Below are 27,381 nucleotides of genomic sequence, written 5' to 3'. Positions count from 1 at the left end.
AATGCATTACTGATTTGGGACCAAATGTGGTGGATAAATCATTTTTATAACTTCTACATAGAAATCTCTTCTGGATTACTACTGTCATATATGTTGTTTTATTTTTTTTACCTTAAGTATTTTATTGATTTTCTTTAAATAACCCTTCAGGTTTTTAAGAATATTAATAAATAGATAAGTTATATTTTTAAAATCAATTTCATAGAGTATTTTAAAAAATAGACCTTTATATTAAAGATGTCAGAAAACAGTATGATTTCTCAAGTTGCCATTTTTGGTAGAAATTGTAGAATATAATAATTCTTGTGCTGTAAAATCCAATAGATTTTTTTTTTTTAACATTTATATTCACTGTGTTACCAGAGAAAGGGAAATGCGGTGTATAAAAATAAAACTACTTTAAATATTAGAACCTGAATAATGATAAACATAAATAGTTGTTTAATATGGTAGTTTTATTTTGTTAATAGTAAAAAAATATTCTGTGTGCTATGATATAGTCCCAAAACAGCAATTAAAAAGTAATAAAATCTTTATTATTATTATCCAACATCATGAGTAAGTTTCTGGCTATATATTTAACATATGTTTAATGTTAGAATAGTTGACTGACAGTCACAAAACCAAGAATGTATCTTTTTCCCTATTTATTGTCAGGCATAATTCCTCTACCTTGCTGCATTGTGGAAAATTGCTCAGTGAATTCTGTCTACCTCGAGTTTTAAGGTTCTGTCTATATTTACTGGCTAATTGTGATGTTTCTGAATTTCTCAGGCTTTGAAACTGTTTAAATGAATGCAGATATTTCAAAGATAATTCATTTGAAATATTTGTCCAGCAAGTTCCTCCTAGATGAATTTGTGGAATGCAGTTTATTGAATCATTAGATTACATACAATTTTTATATATACAATATACAATTGCTAGAAATATATGCATTCCAACAGTAGCGAGGACTTGTTTTTATGTACATGCTTTTATTTACAATACTGGGGGAGGGAAACGATGGAAAGCAATATGGCTCTGAGGAAGAGCCCTCCTAGTCCAAAGTTCCCTGAGCGTAGTGATGCAGATGAACAGGGGTTGCATTTGTTTGCTATTAGAACCAATTTGGTAGAGCTCTGCTGGGGCAGAGGTCTGTGATCCCAGCTGATGAGGACTGAGCTTGATAGTTTTTATGACTAAAGAAGTGTGCTAACTTGACACATTTTCCTTTCAATCCTCTACAACATTTTTATTTGGCCTTTGCCTTCCTCTGAGGTGTTGAGCCAATTCTTCCATTTGTGTATATGTAAGACAACAAATTTCAGGGAAGGGAAGGCCCCCAGATATTTCTGAACGTTACTGGCCATCATGAAAAGCTGTGGTTTAATGCACAGCCTTTAGAAGTATAGTTAGAAACTACATTTTTTTACAATATAAAATGTGATAAGCCTAGTTATGCAAACCTTTTCTTATAAGGAAAGTTATGATACCTACAAACTAATATTGCAAATCCATTGGAGTAATTCCCCAGAAACAGAGATGAAAGCAACAGGCAATCTCTTAGTATAAATCCCTTGGTTTCTTGTCAACTTGAATTTTTGAAAAGAATACTCTTCTATTGGGTCATGATTTTACCAAATAACAACAGACTAATCTATGCTACTTTTTGAAGAATAGAATTATTTTGGCCTGAAAATTATTTTTGCAATATATACTTTACAAATCTATAGAAATTATGGGATAGTGCATGATGTGTTAAACCAAAACCAAAACAAAAAAAGCAAAAAGCAAAACACAAAACAAAAACAAATGAAGAGGGAGTTGAGTGAAGAGGGGGTAAATTGGTACATACAAATTTCTGGAAAAACATACCGAAAGATTCACAGGAAATTTCTCACTGAAGATCCGTTTTAGTTTATTGTAAGATAAATGTATGCAAATCAAACTGGCATTCTGGGGGTATCTGCATTTTTAATACTGATTAAGGATGATTCTGTCAGCATGAGCCTACCCATTCAAGTTCAAGGAGAAAAGGTCAGCTCTCAGTGGAGATGACATTTATTAGACTATGTTCAGAGTAAAATCTTACAGCCTTGATTCACTCTTTTAAATGTGAATGTTTGTAAAGGAATAGCAGTAATATTTACATATGGGTTCAGTAATATTACAAGCAAACAAAATAGCTGATTAGTACAACTTATAGAAAACCCATGTTATTATTATTTTTAAACATACAGAAATACGTGCGTTGCTTAATATAGAGAGGAATGTTATGTACGGAAACTAGATATTATGTACATGTTCATATTCTGTAGAAAATCTGTTTTAAATGATAAAAGGTATAGATATACTTTTTCATGTTTGTTAATTGCTTAAATATGCATTTCCTAAAACCAGTATTATTTTGTTTGTTTGTTTTTTTGTTTTGTTTTGTTTTGCAGTAAATGAGGGAGGTATTAAACAGGCATCCAATTTGTGTCCAGATCCCGGAGAACCTGAGAATGGAAAACGGATAGGCTCAGACTTTAGGTAAAATATAAACCCCACCATTGTATCATTTTTCTAATACTTAACTTCCTGAAAATCACTTGGAAAATTCATTTTTGTTGTTGAGCTGTTCTTTCAAAACTAAACTTTTCAGTAAAAACTGAAATGGAATTCTACATGAAATTACGTGGTGCAATATAAACTTTGTATGCAAAGAACATAAAATACATAATGTACTTGTACATATGTGTACAAGTGATACTGCATATCATCTCATGATCTGGGAAAAAAACTATTGAAGGTAATTTAAAATAATTTTCTCATGTAAATACTGTGTTCTACAAATACTGACCATACACATGTAACTGGAGGTCTTTGTGAAGGACATGCGGGGATGCTGAAAAAAAAAAAAAAGAATGCAACACACACACATAACCACAATAAAGACTCGCAAAAGATGTTTCAGATATTATTATACAAATATTTCTAAGAATCTAATGGACAATATTGTATTTTCTGCAATATATTTTTTCATGAACCCAAAAGTTTGATACATGCAGGTGTATTAAATTCCATAGTAGTCCTCAGAATGGTGTAGCATTTCTAATACAGACTAGGTCTTTTAATAATTTTGTTGCATGCCAAATCAATAGTGAATAATAGTACTATAAAAATAAAATCAGAACTGTGTCATAGAACTGTATTTTGTTTCTAGCAAATGCTTTAAATTTCATTCCTCACTGGCTTTATAGAACATTTCTAAAAAGTCTCCAAAGAATCAAAGAATCATACACTGCCAGTGATCTATTTTATGTTTTGAATTAATTTTAATCTCTTAGCTATCTAAGTTTCCAAATAGTTTTCTTTTATATTTGGCTTTGTTTCAATTTGATTGTTGAACATTGTAGTGGGTTTACGTGGCAGGGTTTTGGTCTCATCATACACTAAAAAGGATTAAACATACATATTCTATACTTAATAATAAACAAATTTTGTACTGTATTACGAGAATGAATTTTGGCCTATGTTCTTGCTTTATGTTATGTATTAATTTGACATTTCTCTCATTTTTATAAATCCCAAACAGCTAAGTGGGGAAAAAGAAAAGAAATAAATAACGAGGAAGGAGATTTATCATTTTAAAATTAATTGGTTTTATTACATTCAGTTTTGTTCTAAAGATGTATTTTCCATGTAACACAGGACAGTTCCTAACGCTTGAAGTGTTAGAGGAATCTGGTAGATGACCAAAAATTTTAAAAAATTTGTGTTACTTCATTCTTTTACGTAACTTGTACTTTTTTTTTTTTTTAATCTGTTTTGTTTTTACTTTTCTCCCTGCAATCAAGCTGAATATAGAGTTGACAATGACATCCCAAGTGAATGTGCTAGCTGGCAGTCAGTTATTATGGTCCCTCTTGTTCTCTAGTTTTGAGAACAGAAAAAGCTCAGCATGCATCAGAGAAAGCTTTATAAGTAATTTTACATGAAATGTCATTTCTGGCATTACCTGACAAAAAATGATTTCTCAATATTTTCAAAGAAATAAAAATAAATGAACTGTATTTCTTAACTGCCATGCTTTCTAGAATCATTACTTTGGTCAGTATTTCTTATTTTAACATCAGAGATATGGCTTGGGAGAGAAAGTCTTTGACAAAGAATCTGGAAGTCTTTTCCTATTTTGTTTCTACAATTGACCACTTAAAGGCCTACCTGCATGAAATTCTTTTTTTTTTTTTTTTTTGTGAAGTACTTTTTGTGTACCTCAAAGGAGAGATGGTGATCATCTTGCCCTCATTTTTCTCTTTAGGCCAAACTGTTAGGAGATAATTTAACTTTTTTTTTTTTTTTTTTCCCCCACTACACACTGTGTTGATGTGACTGTCAAATTTTCCTGTTTCAAACGAATTTATAAGAAAAGTGAAAGGAGAAGGTGTTCAAACTATCTAACAACAGAATACAAGGTATATAACATAAAAAATAAAAACATCATTTTTTTCTAATTTCTCACTATGTTTGTTTGTTTGTTTTTTTGTTTGTTTTTCATTTTGAGAAAAAGTTCCCAAGTTATCTGTGAGGAATCAGCTTTACTATCAACTCCAATGGATGTGCTACTTAATGTTTATATGCATAACAGAAGGATAAATCCAATGCCATCATAGTAGAAAAAATTAATAACCAGGACATTTCAAATGTATGTAACTGAAAGAAATTGGCTTACACATACGATGTCCACTGGAAGTGAAAAAAAAAAAAAGTGAAAAGAATGTGTTCAATTTAATTACATTTTGGGGGAACAGAAAAGGTAAATAAGTTCATTTATTTATTTATTTATTTATTTATTTTTTAATGAAAGAAACAGAAGGTGTAATGGATGCATTATTATACTCTTGGTCTTATGATACTGGTGAGCAGGGATATTCACTTTACTGAAGGTATTTCCCAACTTCAACCAAATAATATGTTTTCATCATATTTCAGGCCAAACTTTTTTATTTTTTGTAAGAAAAAAAAAAGTAAATGATTATCTTCTGTTTAGGGAAGATTATAGGAACAGTCCAAAATGCTGTTGATTTTAAAGGTAGACTTGATGCTTCCTGATTTCTCTAACTTGCTAAATCTAAAAGAGCAGTGATAGTTTCTGAAAGTACAATCTCCCAGTGGCTTCACTGACACACCAAACTAATGCTCTAAAGTTGTCCTGGAATTGATTCTTTTCACCCAGAAATTTGAATTTCCTTAGTTCAGTCTGGTCTGGATAGTCCTCTCAAAACAAATTCAATCTAGTGAAGCATCTTCTTAATAAACAGGTCTATTCTGAGTGTAGCTCTTAGAAACAACCCAGAAAGGACTAGTTTTCTTTCAAAATTTTATTTCAAAAGAAAAGTAGTTGACAAGCCCTGAAAAAGCGAACAATTAACTCCCTTAGTTGTATTCATATTAGTTAGGCATTGGAATGGGTTCCCAGGGAGGAGGTGGAGTCACAGTCCCTGGGGATGTTTAAAGAAAGGTTGGATGTGGTGCTTAGGGACATGGTTTAGTGGGTGATATTGGTGGTAGGGGGTTGATCAGACCAGATAATCTTGGAGGTCTTTTCCAACCTTAATGATTCCATGATTCTATGATCTTACATGTATTAGAGATAAATATAGTTATTTCTTATCTAAGGCTTGTTAAACGTCTTATGAATGTGAATGGTGACATTTGTACTTGTAAAGAACAGGACTAGTGAATGTTAGAAATATGTCACTTATCTCACTTCTCTTTAGCTTTCTTCAAATGTGAAGGTATAGATTTGGAAGGATTTTAGTGCAATTTCACGCTTATTCTGATTAAAAACACTGTTTGCCTTCTCAGCACATTCACATGTTCTTACAGACTTGGAAATGTAATGCAAGCTCGAAGACAAAGCTGCAACATTTTATGACGTCCTTTGGGACCTAACGTTCCATGTTCACCCTTTTGATTTTTTTTTTCTTCTAACGTGAAAATCCCCATGGCTATATTTTAGTAAAGTTTTAAATTTAAAAAGTTTGTTTCTGATACTAGATGGCTCTTTGAGCATCTACAGGACTTCTAAAATAAAATAAAATAAAATAAAAAAAGAAGACAACGAGACTTGCTAATAGCTACCAGTATTTCCTGTACTGAAAAAAAATATATTTTGCCTCAAAAAGAAAATTTAATTTTTTTCCCTCTCTTCCTTGTCCTAGACATTGCTTAGAAATGTAGTTGTAGAAGTGTTCATTCTGCTGGAATTTCCAGTCACTGCTTTTATGTTACCTGTCATTCAGTAAAATAAACATTTTTCCCATGAGTAACGAATTTTAGAATCAATGCCACTATTGGAAAATCTAAAAAAGATATAATAGATTAAGATGTAATACATTTCACTTGGTCTTATTTTTGTTTGTTTTTAATTTGTTTGGGTGTTTTTTTGTTTTCTTCTCTATAGTGGAATAAACATAGCCAAAGTGAATTGTAGTTGGGCAGGTATTTTATTATAGAGCAAACATGTACCTCTATAACATCCCAAAGTTCTGGCTGCATGAAATGAATCAATGAACCTACCTACTACCTCTGTAGTATAGTCCAGTTAGGTATTTAAAGATGAGATTCAAATCAAATGTGTATCACAACAGCCCAGTGAATGCTGTTAGCCACTAAGATGCTAGTGTGGTCTTAAAAATACAGATTCTGTTGATAGAAGGAAGTAAATGAAGTTTATATTCAAGACAGTTCTTGTCTGTGCCAATTAGTTTCTTCTTAGTGCATTTGGTAAGTCAAAAGATTATTACAAACAGGCTGCTCTTACCAGGTAGAGCACCTTGGAGGCCTGTAAGCAGCCACACACTCAGGATTGTAGGGTTTCTGCCACGATACAGCCTACAACTTCTGCTGAATAAGATCTGACTTTGCAAGATATTTGGTCTTCATTACACCTTGCTCAACACCATGTTCTACAATGTCTGTTATAAATCACCCAGATAATAAAACCAAACAAAATTTACATGAAAAATCTAAATTCAAAACCCAGAATATATATCATTTCTTGCTACAGCTGAGCTTGAGGTTTTGAATCCTCGCATAATTGTTTTTTGTTCAATAATAAAGAATATACCAAATAATGGAAAAATAATCTAAAATTAGTAGTTTTTCTACACAAATGCCAGCTTTGCCAATAATAACATTCAATGGGAACTTCATATGCAGTTCAAAATTTTAAAGATTCTCTTTCACATGCTTCCTTTACAGCTTCTATACCTTCAATTTAGGCTTTTCCTTACTGCATTTAGTTTGTCTTCTCTAAGGAGTCTTCAAAAAATAGATATGAAATGGGAGTGTTTTTTTCAAATTCATATGGCTTTCTATTTTTTTAATTTTTTTTTGCTATGTGCAAAACTTTTTTTGCTATACTATTTTGCTATACTTTTATAGTATGCTATAGTATTTTGCTATACCTTTTCCTCATGAAAATTATTATTTTTTAATATCAATCTTCTTTTGTTCTGTTATAAATATAAATTTTCAGATAAGGTTGCTGAGAGACACAGGTCAAGTATGCATTTTTTAAGCTAGGAACAGTATCTCATAGATGCCAAAGGTTTATGAGGGTTCAAACTAAATTGAACAGCTTGAATGAAATATTGATTGTATGTGTCCTCGAGAGGGCATCTACTCCAACCTCCTGCCTAAAGCAGGACTGATGCCAACACATCAGATCATCTGTGGCTTTGTTTAACCAGTCCTGAAAACTTCCAAGAATGGAGATTTCACAACAGTCTGGGCAAACTGTTCCAGTTCTGACCTGCTTTCCTGGTTTCCTGTAATTTAGCACCTGAATCTCCAAAACTGACTATTCTCTGCCACATTAAAATAAGTTTGGCTTCATCATCTTTGTAAATGTTGTTGAAGTAATTATGGTCTGCTGTTAGCAGACAGCTTAGCTTCCTCTTTTTCAGACTAATTAAGCCAAGTTGCCTAAACTTTTCACTGTAGGTGCTCTAGACCTACAGTTAACTCCTCTGACACCTTTGGAGTTTTTATCAATAACCCTTCTGAAATGGAAGGCAAGATACCTGGCTTAATATTGCAGAGGCAGTCTCACCACCTAAGTAATAATTTCACTTGATCTGCTGCCACCACTTTGTCTAATGTAGTTGAGTATGTAGTTTGTTTTATTCAGGATGAAAACACATTACTGATAAACAGCGCAGACATTTTTACCGCTCCTTGTTCATTTCATGAGTTTTCTGCTGGTCCAATACTCACATTTGTCAAAGTGTCTCTTGTTTGAATCTCTGCATCTCTACCATTCAGTGTCAGCTTCTTTTCCTAGTTTAGTACCATCCATAAATTTGCTGTGGGTTAATTCTGACTCACCATCAAGGTTGAAGATGAAAATAGTGAACAGTGTAAGACCCCATATTGAATTCCCACTAAGCTTATGCTTACTGTAATCACCAGTAATAAGCTGGTGGTGGCCCGTAATGGTGGCCAACTGAATGTGAAGCCATTTATTCCCATCCTTGGAGCACAGTTGCCAGCCCAATTTTCAGTCTATCTATTCAGTGCAGACTTCCTCAGCTTCCAAAAGATAATGCTGTGAGAGACAGTGTTAAAAGCCTTGCTGTGGCTGAGCACTATTACATCTATCACTTTTCTCCAGTCTATGTAGCCAGTCATTTTGCCATAGAAGACAATCAAGTTGATCAAGTATGATTAACCTCTGGTAATTCTGTGTAACTGCTCCTGATTGCCTGCTTTCCTAGAAAATACACACTTTCCAGGGATTGAGATGAAGTTCCTAGCTTCTCCTTGCCTTTGTTAAAAATTCATGTGGTGTTAGCCTTTCTGCAGCCAACAAGAACTTGTCTTCATCACCATGAGTTTTCATAGATGATACCAGCCTTTCATAGCATCAACCAGCTTTTTTAGCATCCTGTGGTGAAAACTATCTGGCCCTATGTTTTTGAATATATCCATCTTCTTTTACCTGACATTCCCCATTATTGTATGTCTCTCCTCTTTCCAAATTGTGACAGTGCTTCAAAAAAGGCATTGAGTACTTCTGCCATTTCCACATTATATTCCAACATCACAGGGTTTCCTCACCAATTTGTTAAAGGATCCACACGGTACATGAACTTCCTTTTGTGACTAATATACCAACAGAAGCTCATATGGTAGTGATCAGAAGATGAACTATATATGTTTGTGTTTTTCTCTAAGCATGCACTTCACTTATCATCCCTGTCAGAGTCAGCAATACTGGACTAGATCAACAAAGTTTGGCCAGTATCGTTGATTTGTGTTCATAATTTCTGAATATAATTTCTAATTACATTTAAACCTCTTAGTTCATTGGCTGCATCTAGAGGCAGGTCATTTTTTTTTTTTTTTTGGCCAGATAGATATAATCTACTTTTGAAACTTGTTGAAGATTTTTCTGCTATTTTTGATATTTTTTCTTATTTTAGCAGTGCACGTCTGTATTGTATAATGATGAACAACTCCATAGCTTTATCACACTTCAGTTCTCTTCAGATTTACAAGCTTTACACACACTTTAAAGAGGTTTGGTCTGGCAAGCAATTTGGATCAAATGTAAGCCAGGGCACGAAACTGCCCTTAATTGTGCCCACTATTTTTGGTTATTTGTTCTCTCTCTCTGTTTTAGACTACTAAGAAGCTTTCTCTAAAACAATACCTGTATGCAGTTAAGGGGTAATACCTGTACCTGTAAAACAATACCTGCATGCAGCCAAGGGACAAGTCTCCAAAAAAGAGCTTGCACGATCTGTTTTTTTTTTTCTCTCTCAGTAATTTGTAGTTCTCTAACATTCCAGCAGGCTCTCACATGTCTTCATGCAATACTTCCAGACATGCAATAGACACATCAGATAGATACATCAGTTTCATCCTGCCAGGAATCCCTTTTTGGTCTACAACAAATTCCTCAAATTATTTCAGGTTCCTTTTAAAAAACAAAACAATTCTGTGATTCTGTGGAAAAAAAAAAAAAAAAAAAAAAAACAACCAACCAACCCCCCACAAGTATACAAAAAAAAATGAAATTACTGCTATGTCTTTAGAGTTTTAAGTCACCACACCAGACCCCAGATCAAACCAATGACCATCTGTTCTTGAGAGAGCTAAATCAAAGGAATGTAGATGTAAGCCTATCTACTTAATTTTGCCTTAGAACTAATAATTTCTTCATGGTAATCTGGATGTCCTTTTTTGAATCTGCATTGTATTTACCTCATGTACCGAACCCTGGGGCTTGACACTGTCCTCCTGTACTGTCAAACTCAATTATCAAACTTTTTTTTAGATAAAGATGGATTTTGAACTGAATTCTTGCATGCCAGGAATGAAAGCTATTGGAGAAAAATATAATTTACAGAAACAACAAGAAGGATCTCTTCTACCAGACAACTTTTAAGGGATTAATGTTTTGTTGTTGTTGTTTGTTTTTTCTTTGTGTATAGGTAAATAAGGCCAGAAAAACATTCATAAATGTTAATCTTGTCTAGGCTTTTAATGCTTCCCTGGAGACCCATTTTTTTGGCATTTTCTTAACAAGCTCACAACAGTCCATGTGCTGGCCTTTATGGATGCCATCTTTAGACTCCTGCAAGTCCAGAAGAATTATACACTGAGCATAAATTTACTGCAGGATTTTTTTTCCTGTCCTTTTTTTTTTTTTTTGACTTTTCGGAAAGCAAGTGTTTATTTGATTATTAATATTCTCATCTTTTTAAGTTGATCTGCTATAGAAACCAGTCTCTGGCACTTCCATTTTCTTTCCTAGATCAGTGTTTTATCATATGCCCATCTATCTGCCATTATTAGTTCTCACTCACATAACACACACATTACTGGGTTTGTAAATTTTCTGTTTTAAATGGGTTTATGTGTCTAGCATGCTTACAGTCATATACTATCAAGTATCAGTTTAATATCAAAACTGATTTGGACAAGTGAAGGGAACTGTAATGTGTTGTTTATATTTGGGGAGGTGATAAAAATACCTCTTAGGTTTGTAAAATCTTCATAATCATTTCAACTTGCTGGAATTTTTAACCTGGCTTGCTAGTTACAGTTTTGGTATCTTCAGTTCAATTTGTTCTGGAAATGTAATACTTCCTGCTCAGTGTTTCTTCTTTAAATCAGTCCACAGTTATTTAAAGACTATATATATATATATATTTTTTTTTTCCCCAGATGCTCCTTTTTGCATCATCAAAGGGGATCAGATTATGTCAACACGATTTTCCATAGCAGATACCTTCTTGTGAAAATCTGAACTTGAGAAACTCATTTTTGTCTTCCCAATTTCTACTTTAAAAGACTTTCTAACTATATAGAACCTGGAGTAGCTGAGTACAATTCTTAACATTAGTAATAAGATCATCTTTCTATATCATAATTTTGAAATTTTCTCCAGCTCTTGATCTGATTTGTGGCTCTTTTTACTCATTAGTACCATATATTTTTTCAGCCTTATCTTGCAAGGGACTTTACATTATATTGACTTATATCCTTCTCATTTTTCCACTTTTACATCTTTCTCCAGTTTTTACTTCAGCTCTTCTTTAACCTGTTCTTTCACAAACAGCTTCATGTATTTTATCCTGATTCTTATACAAAGAAGGTTGTTGTGTTTTTTTAATTTATAGAGCTGTTATCTGCTATCAAAACTTCCATTTACCCATCTATGTCTCTGTAAATCTCAAGTGCTCCCCAAACTTCATCAGCACAAGAGATTGTGCTAGTCACCATTCCTTTTCAAACAAAGTAAGAAAACTATTGTAATTCCCTTAAATTTAATTCTTATTCATTTTAGTATCAATCTTCTTTAACTATTTTAATCAAAGATGTATTTGAGTTGGTTGTCTAAGAAAAGTTAATCTCTGGAATGTGTGCTCAGTCTTTTTCACTTTTTGTCTAACTTTGTCCACTGAACTGAAACTGAAATTACTATTGCAGCACTAAAATCTTCATGTACAAGGAAAGAAAAAACAAACAGCAACAACAGGGATCTTCCTTTGCAAGCCAGACCCTGCATAGACTAATACATTTTAGTATGTGTTTCAGCAAAAATGAACTCTGTACCTTATGGTATCAAGCTAGATTTGAGTGATATCTTCAGACCTCTTCCAACCTCAAAGGCACCTTTGCAAAGGTGCCAGTTTCAGAGTTATAAAACAACTTCAAACCATTTATTTAGGTAAATGAAGAACTATGCCACCACAGAATTAAGAGTTTTACAAAACAAGAATTTTCAAAATAGATAGCATGTCAAAGACTGGAAAATAGGATATTATCCATCAGAGGAGGGTAAGATGATTCCATGATTTATGATAGGAAAGCTGCTATAACATAGACTAGAACATGTAATACTTTGGGAAGCTACTCCATCTTGAAGCTTAAAGTATCTAGAAAGCTACATGTGTACTGTGGCAAGTCTTGTAAGCCATGTTTAGATAGGAAATCATTTATCTAGGCAAATGCAGTTAGGACTCTAAGATCCTTGGATGGGGTATGCATTAGGAAAGTTTAAAGAAAGACCTGATGCTCAGATCTGTTAGCTAACATTCTCTAAAATAATGTATTTTGAAGCAACAGTCATCCTGTAATTCAAGTAGAATAAACCACAATTGGAAAGCACATACTGTGAGCATTATCTCAGAAAATGTGTTACGTCATGTAACAAGTAATGCAAATACAAATTTAGGCAAACCTCTTTGAAATCAATGATTCTGTCATCTGATATTTTGATATGTTTGAATTAGAATGAAATGCCCTACTAGTATTTGGTATTTGTGTTACAATAATTTCCATATGAACAAATTTGGAGGAAAGATTTTTCAAGGTATAATATCAAAATAAAATAATTCATTTTCTGCAGAAGTTATTATATAAGTAATCTATCTTCTTCTGCTCAGTTATAGCAGAATTAATAGAGAAAATCAAAACTTGTGTAATTTTTAGGTATTCAGATTTCTAAATTAATGTTAAATCCTCCTATACATATATATACACAAAATCACTGGGAAATGATAAAAAAGTGCAGTGAAAAATACCATTAAAAATAGTTTACTTCTCCCTGCTGTGTTCTTAATAAGGACTGTACTTTGTTAGTTTTCACAGAATATCAACACACCTATGTTTAGTTATATTAAAAGTGTTTGTTCTGTATTACTACATACATGGAGTCAAAGAATCATAGAATATTCTGAGTTAGAAGGGACCCACAAGGATCATTGAGTCCATCTCCTGGCTCCACACAGGACCACCCAAAAATCAGACCACATGTCTGAAGCATTACCCAAATGCTTCTTGAACTCTGGCAGGCTCGGTGCCGTGACCACTTCCCTGGGGAACCTGTTCCAGTGCCTGACCACCCTCTGGGTGAAGAACCTTTTGCTAACATCCAGCCTGGACCTCCCCTGTTGCAGCTTCATGCCATTCCCTCAGGTCCAATCTGAGGTCACCAGTGAGAAGAGATCAGCAACTGTTCCTCCCCATCATGAGGAAGCTGTAGACTACAGTGAGGTCATCCCTCAGTCTCCTCCTCTCTAGGCTGGGCAAAACAAGTGACCTCAGCTTCTCCTCATATGTCTTTCCCTCTAGACCTTTCATCATCTTTGTAGCCCATCTCTGGACACTCTCCAATAATTTCACATCCCTTTTGTACTGTGGTGCCCAAAACTGCACACAGTACTTGAGGAGAGGCTGCACCACTGCAGAGCAGAGTGGGACAATCACTTCTCTCGACCAGCTATCAATGCTGTGCTTGATGCACCCCATGATATGGTTGGCCCTTTTGGCTGCCAGGGCACATTGTTGACTTCAACTTGACATTGACCAGAACTCCCAGATCCCCTTCTGCGAGGCTGTTCATTGACCTCTTGTCCCCCAGTAGCTGTGCACAGACTAGGGAATGCCATTAGTTATGTAATTTGTGATAGCTGTTACATACAAAGTGTTAATATTAGGCCACCTAAAAATAAGGATAATTAAGAAAAATGAATTTGCTCATTTCCAGTTTTATGACATAGTCCTTTTGTAAGCCTTTTCTAAATAATTGTATTCTGTTATATTTCTTATTGTAAAATGTTAGTCTTGGTCACTTGCTTATGCAAGTGATTGTCTACACAGCTACTGTTGAATTGACCCTTTTCAGAATTTTTTCACTAATGTCTTTGGGTTTGTATTTTGGGTTTATCCCTTCTTATTGGAGAGCAAAAGAAGGGTATTTGACAAATGTCATTCATTTTTGGCACAAGCATGAGGTAACACATCTGCAGATCTATGTCTCTTCCTCATCAGGCTTACATAAGAAATAGGATAAATAATACCACCAACATTTAATTCAAATACATAATAATGATAATTTAGCAACTACTAAAATGGAATGTGCTTTGTGAAGACCTGTGTGATGATCTAAGTTATCCACAGTCACGGGTTTTAGACATAATTTACAACTGTCACAGACAAGCCTTTAAAAACAGCAAGCTGAATATAAGATTCTGATGCCAGAGAAAGGTGTCATACATTTACTATTTTCAGCTGTAATCAGGAATTGAAATGATGATATTTAAGGACAAGAATTATCTCAATAATACATGCTTACATATTGAGTTTTTTAACTATTCGGAAGTGAAAAACAAACAAACAAACAAACAAACAAAAAAACCAACAACCCAGTCCTCCCCTCAGAAAATAGAAGCAAAAACCAACCAACCCACCAAACAAGCAAAACAAGCTTTTTGGGCTTATTTCCTGTTCTGTGAAAAGTTTGCAACACCAAATGTTAGCTCCATATGGAAACGTTCGAAATCTTTTGAACCCTGCATTATCACTTCATAAACAATCACAGCTCAATACCTAGAAAGATGTTTTTAGAATTCTTTTATTTTCTTCTATTACTTTGAGAAACATATGCCAGTTAAAGGAGCAAATGTACGTATTCACCTTGTAACTTCCATTTTCTAGTAATTGTTACATTCAGAATCTTGTTACTGGAAAGAGAAAACACACCACGTACATGAAACCAAGATTTTATTGTTAGCCTAACAAAAATCTTAACCTACTAGTCAAAGAATAAAAACTGTGACTATTTACAGTCCATTTAAACTATTTATGATAATAGTAAATAGTTTAAATACAGATGATTCTGTGATTCTGTGATTCTATTTACTACAGTAATAGTAAATAGTTTAAATGTAATTTATTATTTACAGTAATGCATTCCTTGTTCAAATTAATCCAGGAAAGCCTTATTAATGATATACCATTTTTTAATACAAGAAACTTTGTTAATATCTAATTATTTTCTCTGGTGTTATACATCTTCCAATGTCCCTCTGGGTTCTGAAGTCAAAAGCACCAGTCTTCATCAAAAAGAAGACGGGGTGAGAGACATTTACAACAGGTCACCTATATCCTGAGGCTTTCACCAGAAAGAGTATAATATATATAGTACTGAGTCATGTGGTTAAAGTTGCAGCTCATCTTCTTGTTGATTAGTTTATCAATCTCTTTCTCCTGGGTTTCTAGATTTAATCAACAAAAATTATTGCTGTTTCATAGAATCATTGTAACATAGAATAGCCCAAGTTGGAAGGAATCTTCATGAGGATCATCAAGTCCATCTCCTGACTCCAGTTTGTTGCGCAGTGCTCAAATTTGTCAGATCTTTACTATATGGAAGTCAGAAGATAGGTCAGAGAATAGTCACTTGACCTCCAGACAAATGTTAAAACAAGGTGAAGCATCTCTGGCCAAGGCAACCCCAGAGAAGGCTTTTGCTACTAAGAACAAAAGTTGTATTTAATGGGTTACATGCCTTGTTTTTCAAATTTTTTATATGTAAAATGATGCAAAAATTGGTAACTATTAAAAATGAATCTTCTTTTTATGCCATTCCTTGATTTCAGCTTGGGAGCAACAGTACAATTCTCTTGTGATGAAGATTATGTGTTACAAGGCTCAAAAAGCATCACGTGTCAGAGGATAGCTGAAGTTTTTGCTGCATGGAGTGATCATAGACCTGTGTGCAAAGGTAAAGAGGAATTCTTATCCTTTAGTGATTTTTTCATTCCAGGTCTGTCTACTGCTTGATAGCCAAACCTATTAATATTTTTTTAAATACCTGAAATTTTAATCTTAGTGTCCCCACTAATGAGAAAAATACCACCTATACCGTTTTGTATAATATGAACATTGTCTGTATTTCCATGCGTTTTAATTTACTTTGGAACTTACATAATGAAGTTCACTTCATAAAGAACTGGTAAGTATTAAGACTCCACACTTAGTTACAGTTTAATATGAGATGGATTTCAAAGTTGCAATGATTCAGTATACAATTAGTAGTTCATAAAGCATCTTCATTGCAGATTTACTAAGCAAATGAGAAAGATTTGAATCTAATATTGATACTGTAGAAGTAAGTCTACACCTGGTTTCAACCCTGACCAGTGGATTAAGGGTAAAAAATACTGAAAAATGTGAAAGAATAAAAAGACAGTCATCCTGGTGAATGTAATTGATGTCTGAACACTATGGCAAGAAGTATGATGAATACCTGAATCAAGGAATAAAAATATTAATATATATTTTTATAATTATATATTAGCATATGTTATGATAATGCTAGTGTGTACATATACATGTACATGTATTCATGGGTGTAAACACCTAGTATTGAAGAGTACAGTTTATTCAGAAAGAATTCTTGGGTATGGGAAGCAAAAGGGACATTTGTATTTCAGGGCTTTAAATACTTATTGTGAAGTCCTGAAAATGAATTTGAGTAGAAGTTTTCAAGAACGTGAAATATAAATATGTCCAGGAGAGTTTAAGTACATTTAGTCTAATCTAGAGCTGGGGTAATGGACTAAGTAGCTTTTCAAAGTTTTTCCAATCCTTATTTTCTGTGTTTCATAAATGAATGAACACATTCAAAACTAATTCCTGAAAAGAAAATCATCATTAAGCTCATATGTAAGTGAGGCTGCATGACAGGATTTCTTGTGTGATAACCATGACAAAATGACATTCTAAAAATTTTAGGCTTTCACATCCCAGGTAAATGGGAACATAAATGGTAATCATACCATGAAACTTACTGTCCTCTGTGTGTTATGCGTTTAATAATACAATCTAGTAATGTCATTGAAAAGATACTTAAAAAAGAAAGCATATTGCAAATAGCATTTAATTTAACAATACCAAAATACAGTTACACACTGTCACTTCTTTCAAAAACAAATCTCTTCTAACATACAATAAAGAGTGATCAGCAGCAATTTGATAAGACTGAGATGTATACATAGCTACTTGAAAGTTTAGAAAGATAGTTCAGTAGCTTTTGGGGACTATGGCCTTCAAGCATAAATCATTGTTAAATATATTGCTTTTAACTTTTGTATAAGTTCTTAATTCTCTATTACCAGCAGGTATTGAAGTACTTCCATATAAGGGGGTGAAAGTCTTCAGTCCATTTTTTACTTCTTTACCTTCTGTAACTATACTGAGAACTACACTGTACAATGATTTACAAATCAGATTTGTAAACATGTAACTAATGGTAAAGTAAGATTTAACACCAAACTAGAAAGAAAGAAAAAAAAAAAGTAATAATTTTGTTGGAAACTAGCAGTTTCTGAAACACTTGTATCTATACGTGAAACTAAAGAGCGCCTATCAACTAAATCTGTAAAACCATTATTCATAGGTAGAACACATAATTCATAACAAAAAGGACAGTGATTCACTTCTTAATGCTCATTCTTCAGACTTCAAAGCTAGCTGATTCCACCTTAAAAAGCAGAGAACCAATGTTAACAAAGTTATTAGGAACTGATATAATGCCATATGGTGAAAAAACAAACAGATGGTATAGATATTATAGTTTGTCAAATATAAAGTTCTTTAGTGTGTCATTAATTGCTGATTTAACTACCCTTGGTTCGCTGTAATTTTGTTCTTTTGATTAACAACAGGTTTTAATTAGATTCTTAGATACACTAAAGTATATACTTTTTTTTTCTAGACTAATAATTGTGTTCTTTAAGTTCCATGCACAGAGCATACAGTAAACATTTTGAAGGATTTTTTGCTTAAGTAGAATTAATATTAAGTAGTAACATGAAGAAAGTACCTGCAAAACTATGTGTGCTTGTTGAACTTGCATGTCTGTGCACAAACCATTTGGGCAAACTAATCAATCGTGCATAAATGTTATGTTATGCAAGAAATTAATATTGTCTTGAGAACTGATGCAGCTTTGCAGATAATGAGGGCACAGGTGGTATTAAAACTTTATCTGTTATTCTTTAAAATGTCTCTTAAAGTGCTACTCTTTATAATGTTTTGTTTCCTATTTGAACAGTACAGCTAGCACTTGTTTTCATTCACTTATATAAATGTTACTGTGCGCACACCAAAAAACCCACAGTAATGATACATTTTTCAAAAATGGCACATGAATATCAATTATTCAGTACATTAATATGCTGCTATAAACAGGAAGTTTCCAGTTCTATGAGATGCATTTGATTTGACAGCATAAATCCTCATAATTTGTTCTCACAGGGCATATGAGTGACAGAGTGTAACTGCCTGCCAAAAATGAAAGATTAACTCTCTTTAGGAGTTATCATATAATACCAGCTGGAACTGGCACAGTATCATGTTAATGAAAGTGAAAGCTGGAATGATTCTGCAGTATTTCTGCAGAAGAAATACAAGACTTTGAGAAGGAAAACGGATGCATCACTTCTAAAATATAAGCAAATATGCTTATTATCAACATCTTTTAGACCTTAAGACTAGTTTCCAGGACAATGCTACTCTTGAGTTCTAGCTGATTTCTGAACATTTTGATTTCTCCAAGTGACTATGAGAAACCTGTAAGATTATACTATGTATATATATATATATATATATACACACACATACACTATATATAATGACTAGATATATACTATATATCCTGACTAGATTTAATTACAGATGGATTACTTTGTGGTAATGTGACAACGATTCTTTTGCTTTCACCTTTTATTTTAATATATTTTATCATTTTCCTTTGCTATCACCTTAGTAAAGTAGTAGTCACTAGGATGGATGGACCTGGTTATGAAATATGGCAAAAAATCAAAATATTTGCCCCACTGTGATTTACAAACAAAACATTTGGAAAAGAAATTAGAATTCAGAGCTGAAAGGAAAGTATGGCTCTGTGCTATAAGCAAGCAGATAAATTAATATAAGCAGCAGCTGAAAAGTAACTGGTCACTTTCTGCATTTAGTGAAATATTAAAGGGCTTTCATCCTCTCAGACACTTGTTTTTTAGCTGGAATTTTTGAAGATCATACAAACCTGAAGTTCTGCTGGGGTGTTTTTAATTTGTCGCAAGATAATTCACCTTGTGCTCCAAATCATCAACCCACCAAGATGTCAACTAATAACTAATGAATTCTTTTTCTTGTATTAATTGCCTTTATAGTTTATCTACATTTCTTAAAATGGAATATCACATATTGGATTAGAATAAGGAAGCAGCCACAGAAACAAAAGACAGAATAACATGTCATGAAAGGCCTTTCTTACTCTACCTATTCAGGTCACTTCTACCACATATAGAATTCCTTTTTCCAAATAGGTTACCATCTCACATCAGAATTTTATCCTCTTGTACCATACTTTTACAAAAAGACAAACTGTAATATATACTTCCTTGATGATGTTTTTGATCCAGTATTTTTCCTAAAAATGCCAGTCTAGGATAACTTACAGTTTTATACTGTTAATGTATGTGAAGTGTTATTTGCTTAACTGATGAAGAAAACATTATTTTTCACTTGAATTAGGAAAGAATTCTAGTAGAACTACAATTTTCTCTTGCATACTGTACTTCATATGATAGGTACTTAATTTCTCTAGGGTGCAGGAATGCTTTAAACATTCAGTCTCAAATAAAATAATAATAATAATAAATATATACCTTTTTATTTCTGTTTAATCTGTTTCTGTAAAATACAAGACCATGTAAGATCATGTCTCATTTTAATGAGAGACACAAAATCACCTTGTCCTAGCCAAGACCAGTTGCATTCTATATCCTACCACCTCCAAAATAATTATAATAATGAGTAAAAAAAAAAAAAAGAAAAAAGAAAAAAGAAAACCTCTCAGATAGTATTTTGTGTACAGACTCATAAACCTTTTTATACTCCATGAGATTAAACAGAAATTGTGATGGGATTTCTGGGAAAAAAAAAAAAAAGAAAAAAAAAACATTTATGGACTGTTGTACTGAAGTATTCTCAAATGGTAAAACGGGAGAGAGCAACAAGAACACCTAAAGACGTTTTCATACAGATCATTGCTGGTAGACATGTCACTGCATTTTTACGCTGGAATGTCCCAGCCTTTTCAATGAGTTTTTCACTATGACAGAAATTTGTTTTCCTATGATTTTTGCCAGGTATTATTCAATCATTTTTAGCTCGTGATTCCTAACAATGATTAAGAAATGTGATATATCAGTATTGTGCAGAAAAAAATATATATATATTTTAAACCTCAGGAATGAAAACATTTATTTTTTTCTACTTTATGGTTTGCTGTCACTAATACCTTCAACAAATAAAATAATTCATGGAATCACAGAATCATAGAATCATAAATGTTGGAAAAAACCTTCAAGATCATCTGATCCAACCATACCCCCCACCACCAATATCACCCACTAAACCATGTCCCTAGGCACCACATCCAACCTTTCCTTAAACACCCCCAGGGACAGTGACTCCACCACCTCCCTGGGAATTCTAGTGAGTGAAAATATTATACATATGAGGTTCAAATAAATTTCGTAGCATAGTGATGTCAAATGGCAACAGAAAAAAAAAAAAAGTACCCTTCCATCCTTCCTGAGAACGATAAAAAATGTTCAAAAGATGACATGAGAATCTTTGAACAAGTATTTACTTCACACAGAATTACAGCTGAACTGTGTTATTTGAAAGAAGAAAATTTCTGCAGTTGTTAGTTATTTCCTGTCCCAATAAATACTTAATATATATAGTTGTTGTAACTTGATTGCTTACATTGATTTATCTGTAACTTTCTTCATGAGAGGAAGTTTAAGCACTTCAGGATTGACACCCTACTTATTTATGCCATGGGATTCAGTATTCCCCTGTAGGGTAATACTTTGGAGCTAATTTGCAGCTAAGAGGATTACAAAGCCAATTTGCTTAAGCAGAGATAATTATCTACTTTATGAAACTATTTGCTAGTTGATAAATCTCTTCCTCTCATTTACGTTTCAGGAAATGAAACAGATAGATCTATTCACAGTTGGTCGATTAGCCTTTTTATTTTCATGCCTGCCGCTCCTGTTTTCTGCTTGCTTGTTTCTCAGTCTCTGTGAAGCATTTATGAATGCTGCCTTTCATAAGCCTGCTGGCAAGTCAGCAACAAGTTCTGCAACAAGTACAGTATTTTAAGAAAGCTCATCTAATCTGTAGAATGAAAAAGTGTTTTTGAAATAATTCTTTGTATTGGAGAAAACTAAAGGATTATTTATCATTTCATTTATCATTCACATTGTGATCACCCAATTAATAAGCAGGATACAAAATAATTTGGATTAATAGTAGAACAAGAAACAAACAGTATTATGTATTTCAGTTGGGCTCTGGAAATTTTAGAACACTTTTTTTCTTCATATACCATTTTGGTCATTTCATTTCACTGACTAAAGGCATTTTTGTAACAAAAAAGAATTTGTGAACTCATTAGGTAGTATCTTTTATTTGATAGACAAAAGCATGTTGTAAACCTCACTTTGATTAATATGGATATACGATCAGAATGTATGTCACAAATATTATGCCTTGCCTTATAAATACACTAGTAAGGGCAGCAATGACAGTGGCGTCAGTAGTTGCCAGGTACTGAGATGAGTGAAAGGCTTGTGAGGTCACAGGGAGTGTCTGAGGGGGTTTCTGGGCCCCAACACCCTCAGGCCATGTGTACTGTGTGAGCTGTGTGTGGGGAAGCATCAGCTGGCAGGTGAGGAGTCAGCCGGCAGGTAACCAGTCAGGCAAGAGGGCTGGGTGAGAGCTGGGCAACGGTGGCTGAGTGTGGACAGTTCAGACCATGTGAAGCCTCATAAAACCCACTCCTAGGGAGCACCCGCAACCAGGGCTACGAACACAGGTTGCTGCCTGCTCTGCTCACCTTCTCTGCTCCCTAGAAAGTTTGGGCTGCAGCCCTGGCAGCATCCTCGACATGGAGCAATGTATTAAACACTGTTGTCAGGCATGTGGCAGCTAGTAGGTGCAGACATGGCAACCACCTGGCAGAATGCCCTGCACTCTGCTTCTCTTCCTGTGGCATCTGTGGTGAAGGACACCGAGGAGTGGAAGCTCCAATAGAGCTGTAAGAGGAGCGCCCATTTGCTCACTCAGCTTCCACTACAGAATAGGTATAAGACTCCGGGTGTGGTAGATAAGGAATGAAAGGGTAGAAAAGGTGATGCCAGGCTTGGAGCTAGGTATCGATCTTCTGACTCTTCCTGTTTCTCCTCTCATCATTCCCTGCAACTGAATGGATAAAGGATAACACTACTTGTTTTCCTGATCCTTTAACCTGTTGTCCCAACGTGCTGAAGTCTCTCTTGATTGCCCTTGGACTTCTGATTGAAACTTCACCTCTGCCTACTTGAAAAATTACTAATGGGTAATAATCTGAGGGTTGCACAAGGGAAATAAGCTTTTTCTTCACATCTCTTAACACAGTTCCCAGGGAGGCAGCAGACTTCCCCATGAAGTGGGCCTTCTGTTCCCTTCAGAAAGGAGTCTCCTATGACAACTACCCATCTTTTTTTTTTCTTTTTTTTTTTCTTTTTTTTTTTTTTTCTTGGTGGCAGCTGTTTTGATGCAGGCCATGGGCTGACTTGACCTTGGTGACACCTCTAAGCCAGATGAACTGTATTCCTTAATTTTGTTTGGTTCCACTTGCAGAGCTTCATACCTATGGACATATTCCATGGAATATGTCCTATTCCATGGACACCTGGAAAGGTCAGGTAGTCACTGAGGAGATGCTCCTGCTGTACCGGGCAGCAGGAGCACCATTGCTTCCTATCCATCAGGTCATTGAGTGCAGCCAGGTGGAGAGAGGACAGGGAATCCTCCATACTGTGTGTCCTTTCTGCCTGTTGGGCTTACCTCAGGGAAGGTAGGGAGCAATTCCAGTAGTCTGTGTCCATCTCCAATTCGCTGATAGTCCCCAGCCTACTCACCTCCTCCCGGAGTTGTGTCACTGAGCAAAGGAGTGCCACCCCCTAGGCACACTTCCCGCAGGTGTGCTCACTATTGTCAACCTGTGCTGGCGTATGAGTAGGGCACACTGTATAGCCTGGCACTTGGGTAGCAGCACGTTCCCCCTGGAGCTCTGTCTAAGAAGTTGCAGTGGGTGCTGAGCTCAGAAAGACTGTAGCCTTCTGCTGGGTGGATACCATTGCTCCCTGGTTGAGCCGACCAGGCTTCAGCGCCCTCCCTTGGTGAACTGCTGGTGCCATGCCGATGGGATCACCATGCTCCTAGTGCTCGTGTTCCCTGGGGGCCTACCTTGGTATGTGTGTGGGGTGCGGCTGCTCTCGGCTCTGCCCGAGCCTCTCTGGCCACTCTCACAAGAGCTGCTGGCTCCTGGCAGCTCCCTCCAGCTTCCTCTGTGCAAGAACCCCCCCTGCATGCCACGATCCTCCACTTTGCTGCAGAACACATCTGCCCTGGAGCTGATCACCTCAGTGATGAGGTGGTTAATGAAGAACAGGTACATGCAACACTGACTGATGAACTGGCTCAACAGTGGAGCTCAATGGGTTACAGCGAATGGGACTACATCTGGCTGTTGGACAGTCACTAGCAGTGAACCCAAGGGCTCAATTCTGGGGCTAGTTCTGTTCAATATTTTAACCAATGATCTGGATGCAGGAGTGGAATGCAACCTCAGCAAGCTAAACTGGGAGGTGCTATAGGCTCCCTGGAGGGATGAGAGGCCTTGCAGAGGGACCTAGATATACTGAAGCATTGAAAAAACCAGTGTCATGAAATTCAACAAAGGTAAATGCTAGGTGCTGCACCTGTGATGGAGTAATGCCAGACACAAGTACAGACAGAGAGCTACTGAGCAGCTCAGAAGAAAGGGATCTGGGTGTGCTGGTCGACAGCACGCTCAGCAGGAGTCAGCAGCGTGCCCTGTCAGCCAAGAGGACAAACTGAATTGTAGAGTGCATTTAACAGAATAGCCAGCCAGCTAGAGATGATTCTCTGGCAGTATTTAGCATTGGTGTGGCCTCACCATGAATACTGTGTGCAGTTCTGGGCTCCACAATATAAAAAGGATGTTAAGATACTTGAACACATCCAGAGGAGGGCAACAAAGCTGGTAAAAGGGCTGGAAGGTATCTCCTCAGAGTAAAGACACCAACAAACAATCAAATAAACTGTACTGCAGTACAGATAAATTTTATTTTTCTTAGACAAGGAATGAAGGATAAAGTGTGTTCTTAAATCTTCACTGATAAAAGGTACTTCCTGATCATCTATGATTTTGAATTTGATAAATGAAACTGCAGTGCATATTATGTGGGAAAATTTATTAATTCAGAACTAACATAACTGAAATACCATCAGCAAGCTAAACGTGCTACTGTTTACATTGGCAGTGAAATTAAACTCTTCAAGCATACTTTCATTTAAAATTGACTCACCAAAAATCACTGTCTTCAAGAGCTTAAATATGGATGTGATTGTTGCCCTTGGATATTCCTGCTGTTATGCACTACAGATTTCTGAAGTTAAGGAAATCAACACCATACTGCTAAAGAATTTCAAATAAAAGCTTACATTCAAGCATCTTAAATATCATGCAGTGTCTTAAGTAATGGAGTACAATATGTAAAAATGTTTCCATTATTAATTGGAGTTCTAAGTAGTTGTGAATAGATACAATAGCTGCTTTCAGTGAAACTTCAGGAAGACTGCTCACAATCTCCATATTTTGGATTTACTTTAAAGCAAAGTAACCAAAGACTCATTACTGTTAGTTTCTGATTTGTATGCTGTGAGTAACTAGCTTAAACAAGAGTGGAGAAAACTATCTTGCCGAGGCGATCGGCTCCGGGGGAGACGCGTTCTGCAGCGGAGCAGGAAATCGGGACAGGCAGAGCTTTTTTCCCGGCATCGAGGCTACTCAAGGGAGCCGCCAGAACCCGGCAGCCCTCGCGAGAGAGGCTGACGAGGCGTAGGCGGAGCCAGCAGCGCCCCCTCCCCGGCCGTTCAAAAGCAGCCCCTACGGAGCTTGAGCGACCCGGAGCTCGGCGACCAGGGCGGGCAAACAGGGCGTGGTGCGTCAGAAGGGCGGGGCGCGGCAGTTTGTGTGGCAGTTCGCGCAGGCAGGGCGAGCAGGGAGGGCAGAACGCTCCCCCCCCCCCCCCCCCCCCCCCCGCCCATATGAACAACTCCTCTAACGGCTGTCGACAGCTGACTGGGCTGCAATGGTCTACACCAGGCAGACTGCTCTCTCTAGAAAGTCTGTAACCACCCAGACTGACCGCCTGCTCAACAATGCAGCAGTTCAGGTCTCTGGGTGCAGGGAGTGCCTGAGCCTGTTGCTGCCATCTGAGGGAGGCAGAGGCACTGTGTGTGTGAGGTGCGAGCAGGTGGATGACCTGGTCCGCCTGGTGGCAGAACTCAAAGAGGAGGTGGATAGGTTGAGGGCTATCAGGGAGTGTGAGCGGGAGATAGACTGGTGGAGCAACTCCCTGCAGGGCCTGAAGGAGAGGTACCAGGGTGAGACACCCCAAATGGGGGTGGACCCCCTGCCCTGTCACTGTAGGGCAGAGGGAGGCGACCTAGGAGTTAAGGAGGAATGGAGACAGGTCCCTGCTCGACCTCGCAGGTGATGCCCCCCCCCTCTACTGCCCCCACCTTCCCAGGTGCACATACACAACAGGTTTGAGGCTGGAGCTTGAGAGCTTGAGAGACTGGTGGGTGAAGATGAGGCAGAAAACCTACCCAGGAGGGTACCTAGGGCGAGGAGGTCGACTCCACGCCTCAAGACTGCCTCCACCAAGAAAGACAGAAGGGTGATTGTTGTAGGCGACTCCCTTCTCAGGGGGACAGAGGGCCCTATTTGTCAACCTGACCCTACCCATAGGGAAGTCTGCTGCCTCCCTGGGGCCAGGGTCAGGGATGTTGCCAGAAAGCTTCCCAACCTGGTTCGCCCTTCTGACTAGTATCCTCTTTTGATAGTCCAGGCTGGCAGTGATAATATTGAAGAAAGAAGCCTGAAGGCTATTGTTGTGGTTTAGCCCGGCTGGCAGCCAAACACCACACAGCCGTTCGCTCACCCTCCCCCCTCCCTCTCCGGGATGGGAGAGAGAAACGGGAAAGTGAAGCCTGTGAGTTGAGATAACGACAGTTTATTAAGACAGGAAAAATAATAACAATAATAATAATAATAATAATAGTAATAATGTGTACAAAATAAGTGATGCACAATGCAATTGCTCACCACCTGCTGACCGATGCCCAGCCTATCCCCGAGCAGCCGGCCCCCCCACCCCGGCTAGCCACCCCTATATATTGTTCAGCATGACGTCAGATGGTATGGAATACCCCTTTGGCCAGTTTGGGTCAGCTGTCCTGGGTCTGTCCCCTCCCAGCTCCTGCTGCACCCCCAGCCTGCTCGCTAGCAGGACAGAACGAGAAGCTGAAAAGTCCTTGGCTTGGTGTAAGCATTGCTCTACAACAATTAAAACATCAGCATGTTATCAGTGCTCTTCTCATCCTAATCCAAAACATAACACCCTGCCAGCTACTAGGAGGAAAATTAACTCTGTCCTAACTGAAACCAGGACAGATATCCACCCCTTATTCCATACCATTTATGTCATGCTCAGGTTACACTCTTTCCAATACCTTCTAATTAGTCACCATTTTCATCTATGATATATAGCAACCATGGTAGTGATGACATACAGTGTTATATGATAATTAACATACTACAATTCAACTCATGGGCTATTCTCACCCAGTATTAGGTCCCCTTGAGGTACACACCGAACCTCCCCATTCTTTTGCATTACCCACCAAGTGCATCCAGGTCCCTGGGCAAAAGCAATCCCACGAATGGGCTTGCCTTTTCCTGAGGCAGGAGTAGCCCAGACTGTCTTACCCAGCATGTTTCTTACGTGCACTACAGGAACTTTATCCCCTTCTACAGTGCGTAACAGGTTTGATTGGGCTGATAAGGTTGAGTCTCTTTGGGTTAGGATCAGCGGGAAGGCCAACAAGGCAACC

The 27,381-nt window shown here is 36.6% G+C and overlaps 1 protein-coding gene across 3 annotated transcripts in view; it reads left to right on the top strand.

Moving 5' to 3' along the window:
• CSMD3 (CUB and Sushi multiple domains 3) overlaps positions 1-27,381 on the top strand; it is a 710,218-nt gene that overhangs the window by 281,814 nt on the left and 401,023 nt on the right. For all 3 annotated transcript variants that reach the window (XM_035546237.1, XM_035546236.1, XM_035546235.1), the window contains 2 exons: positions 2,427-2,514; positions 15,927-16,051. In XM_035546237.1, the coding sequence (XP_035402130.1) occupies positions 2,427-2,514; positions 15,927-16,051 (213 nt within the window). The remainder of the gene's footprint in view (positions 1-2,426; positions 2,515-15,926; positions 16,052-27,381) is intronic.

Source organism: Cygnus atratus, chromosome 2, assembly GCF_013377495.2.
Source record: "Cygnus atratus isolate AKBS03 ecotype Queensland, Australia chromosome 2, CAtr_DNAZoo_HiC_assembly, whole genome shotgun sequence".
Lineage (NCBI taxonomy): Eukaryota > Metazoa > Chordata > Aves > Anseriformes > Anatidae > Cygnus > Cygnus atratus.
Note: the sequence above shows the minus strand (reverse complement) of the source record. Positions and strands in the feature narration are given on the sequence as shown.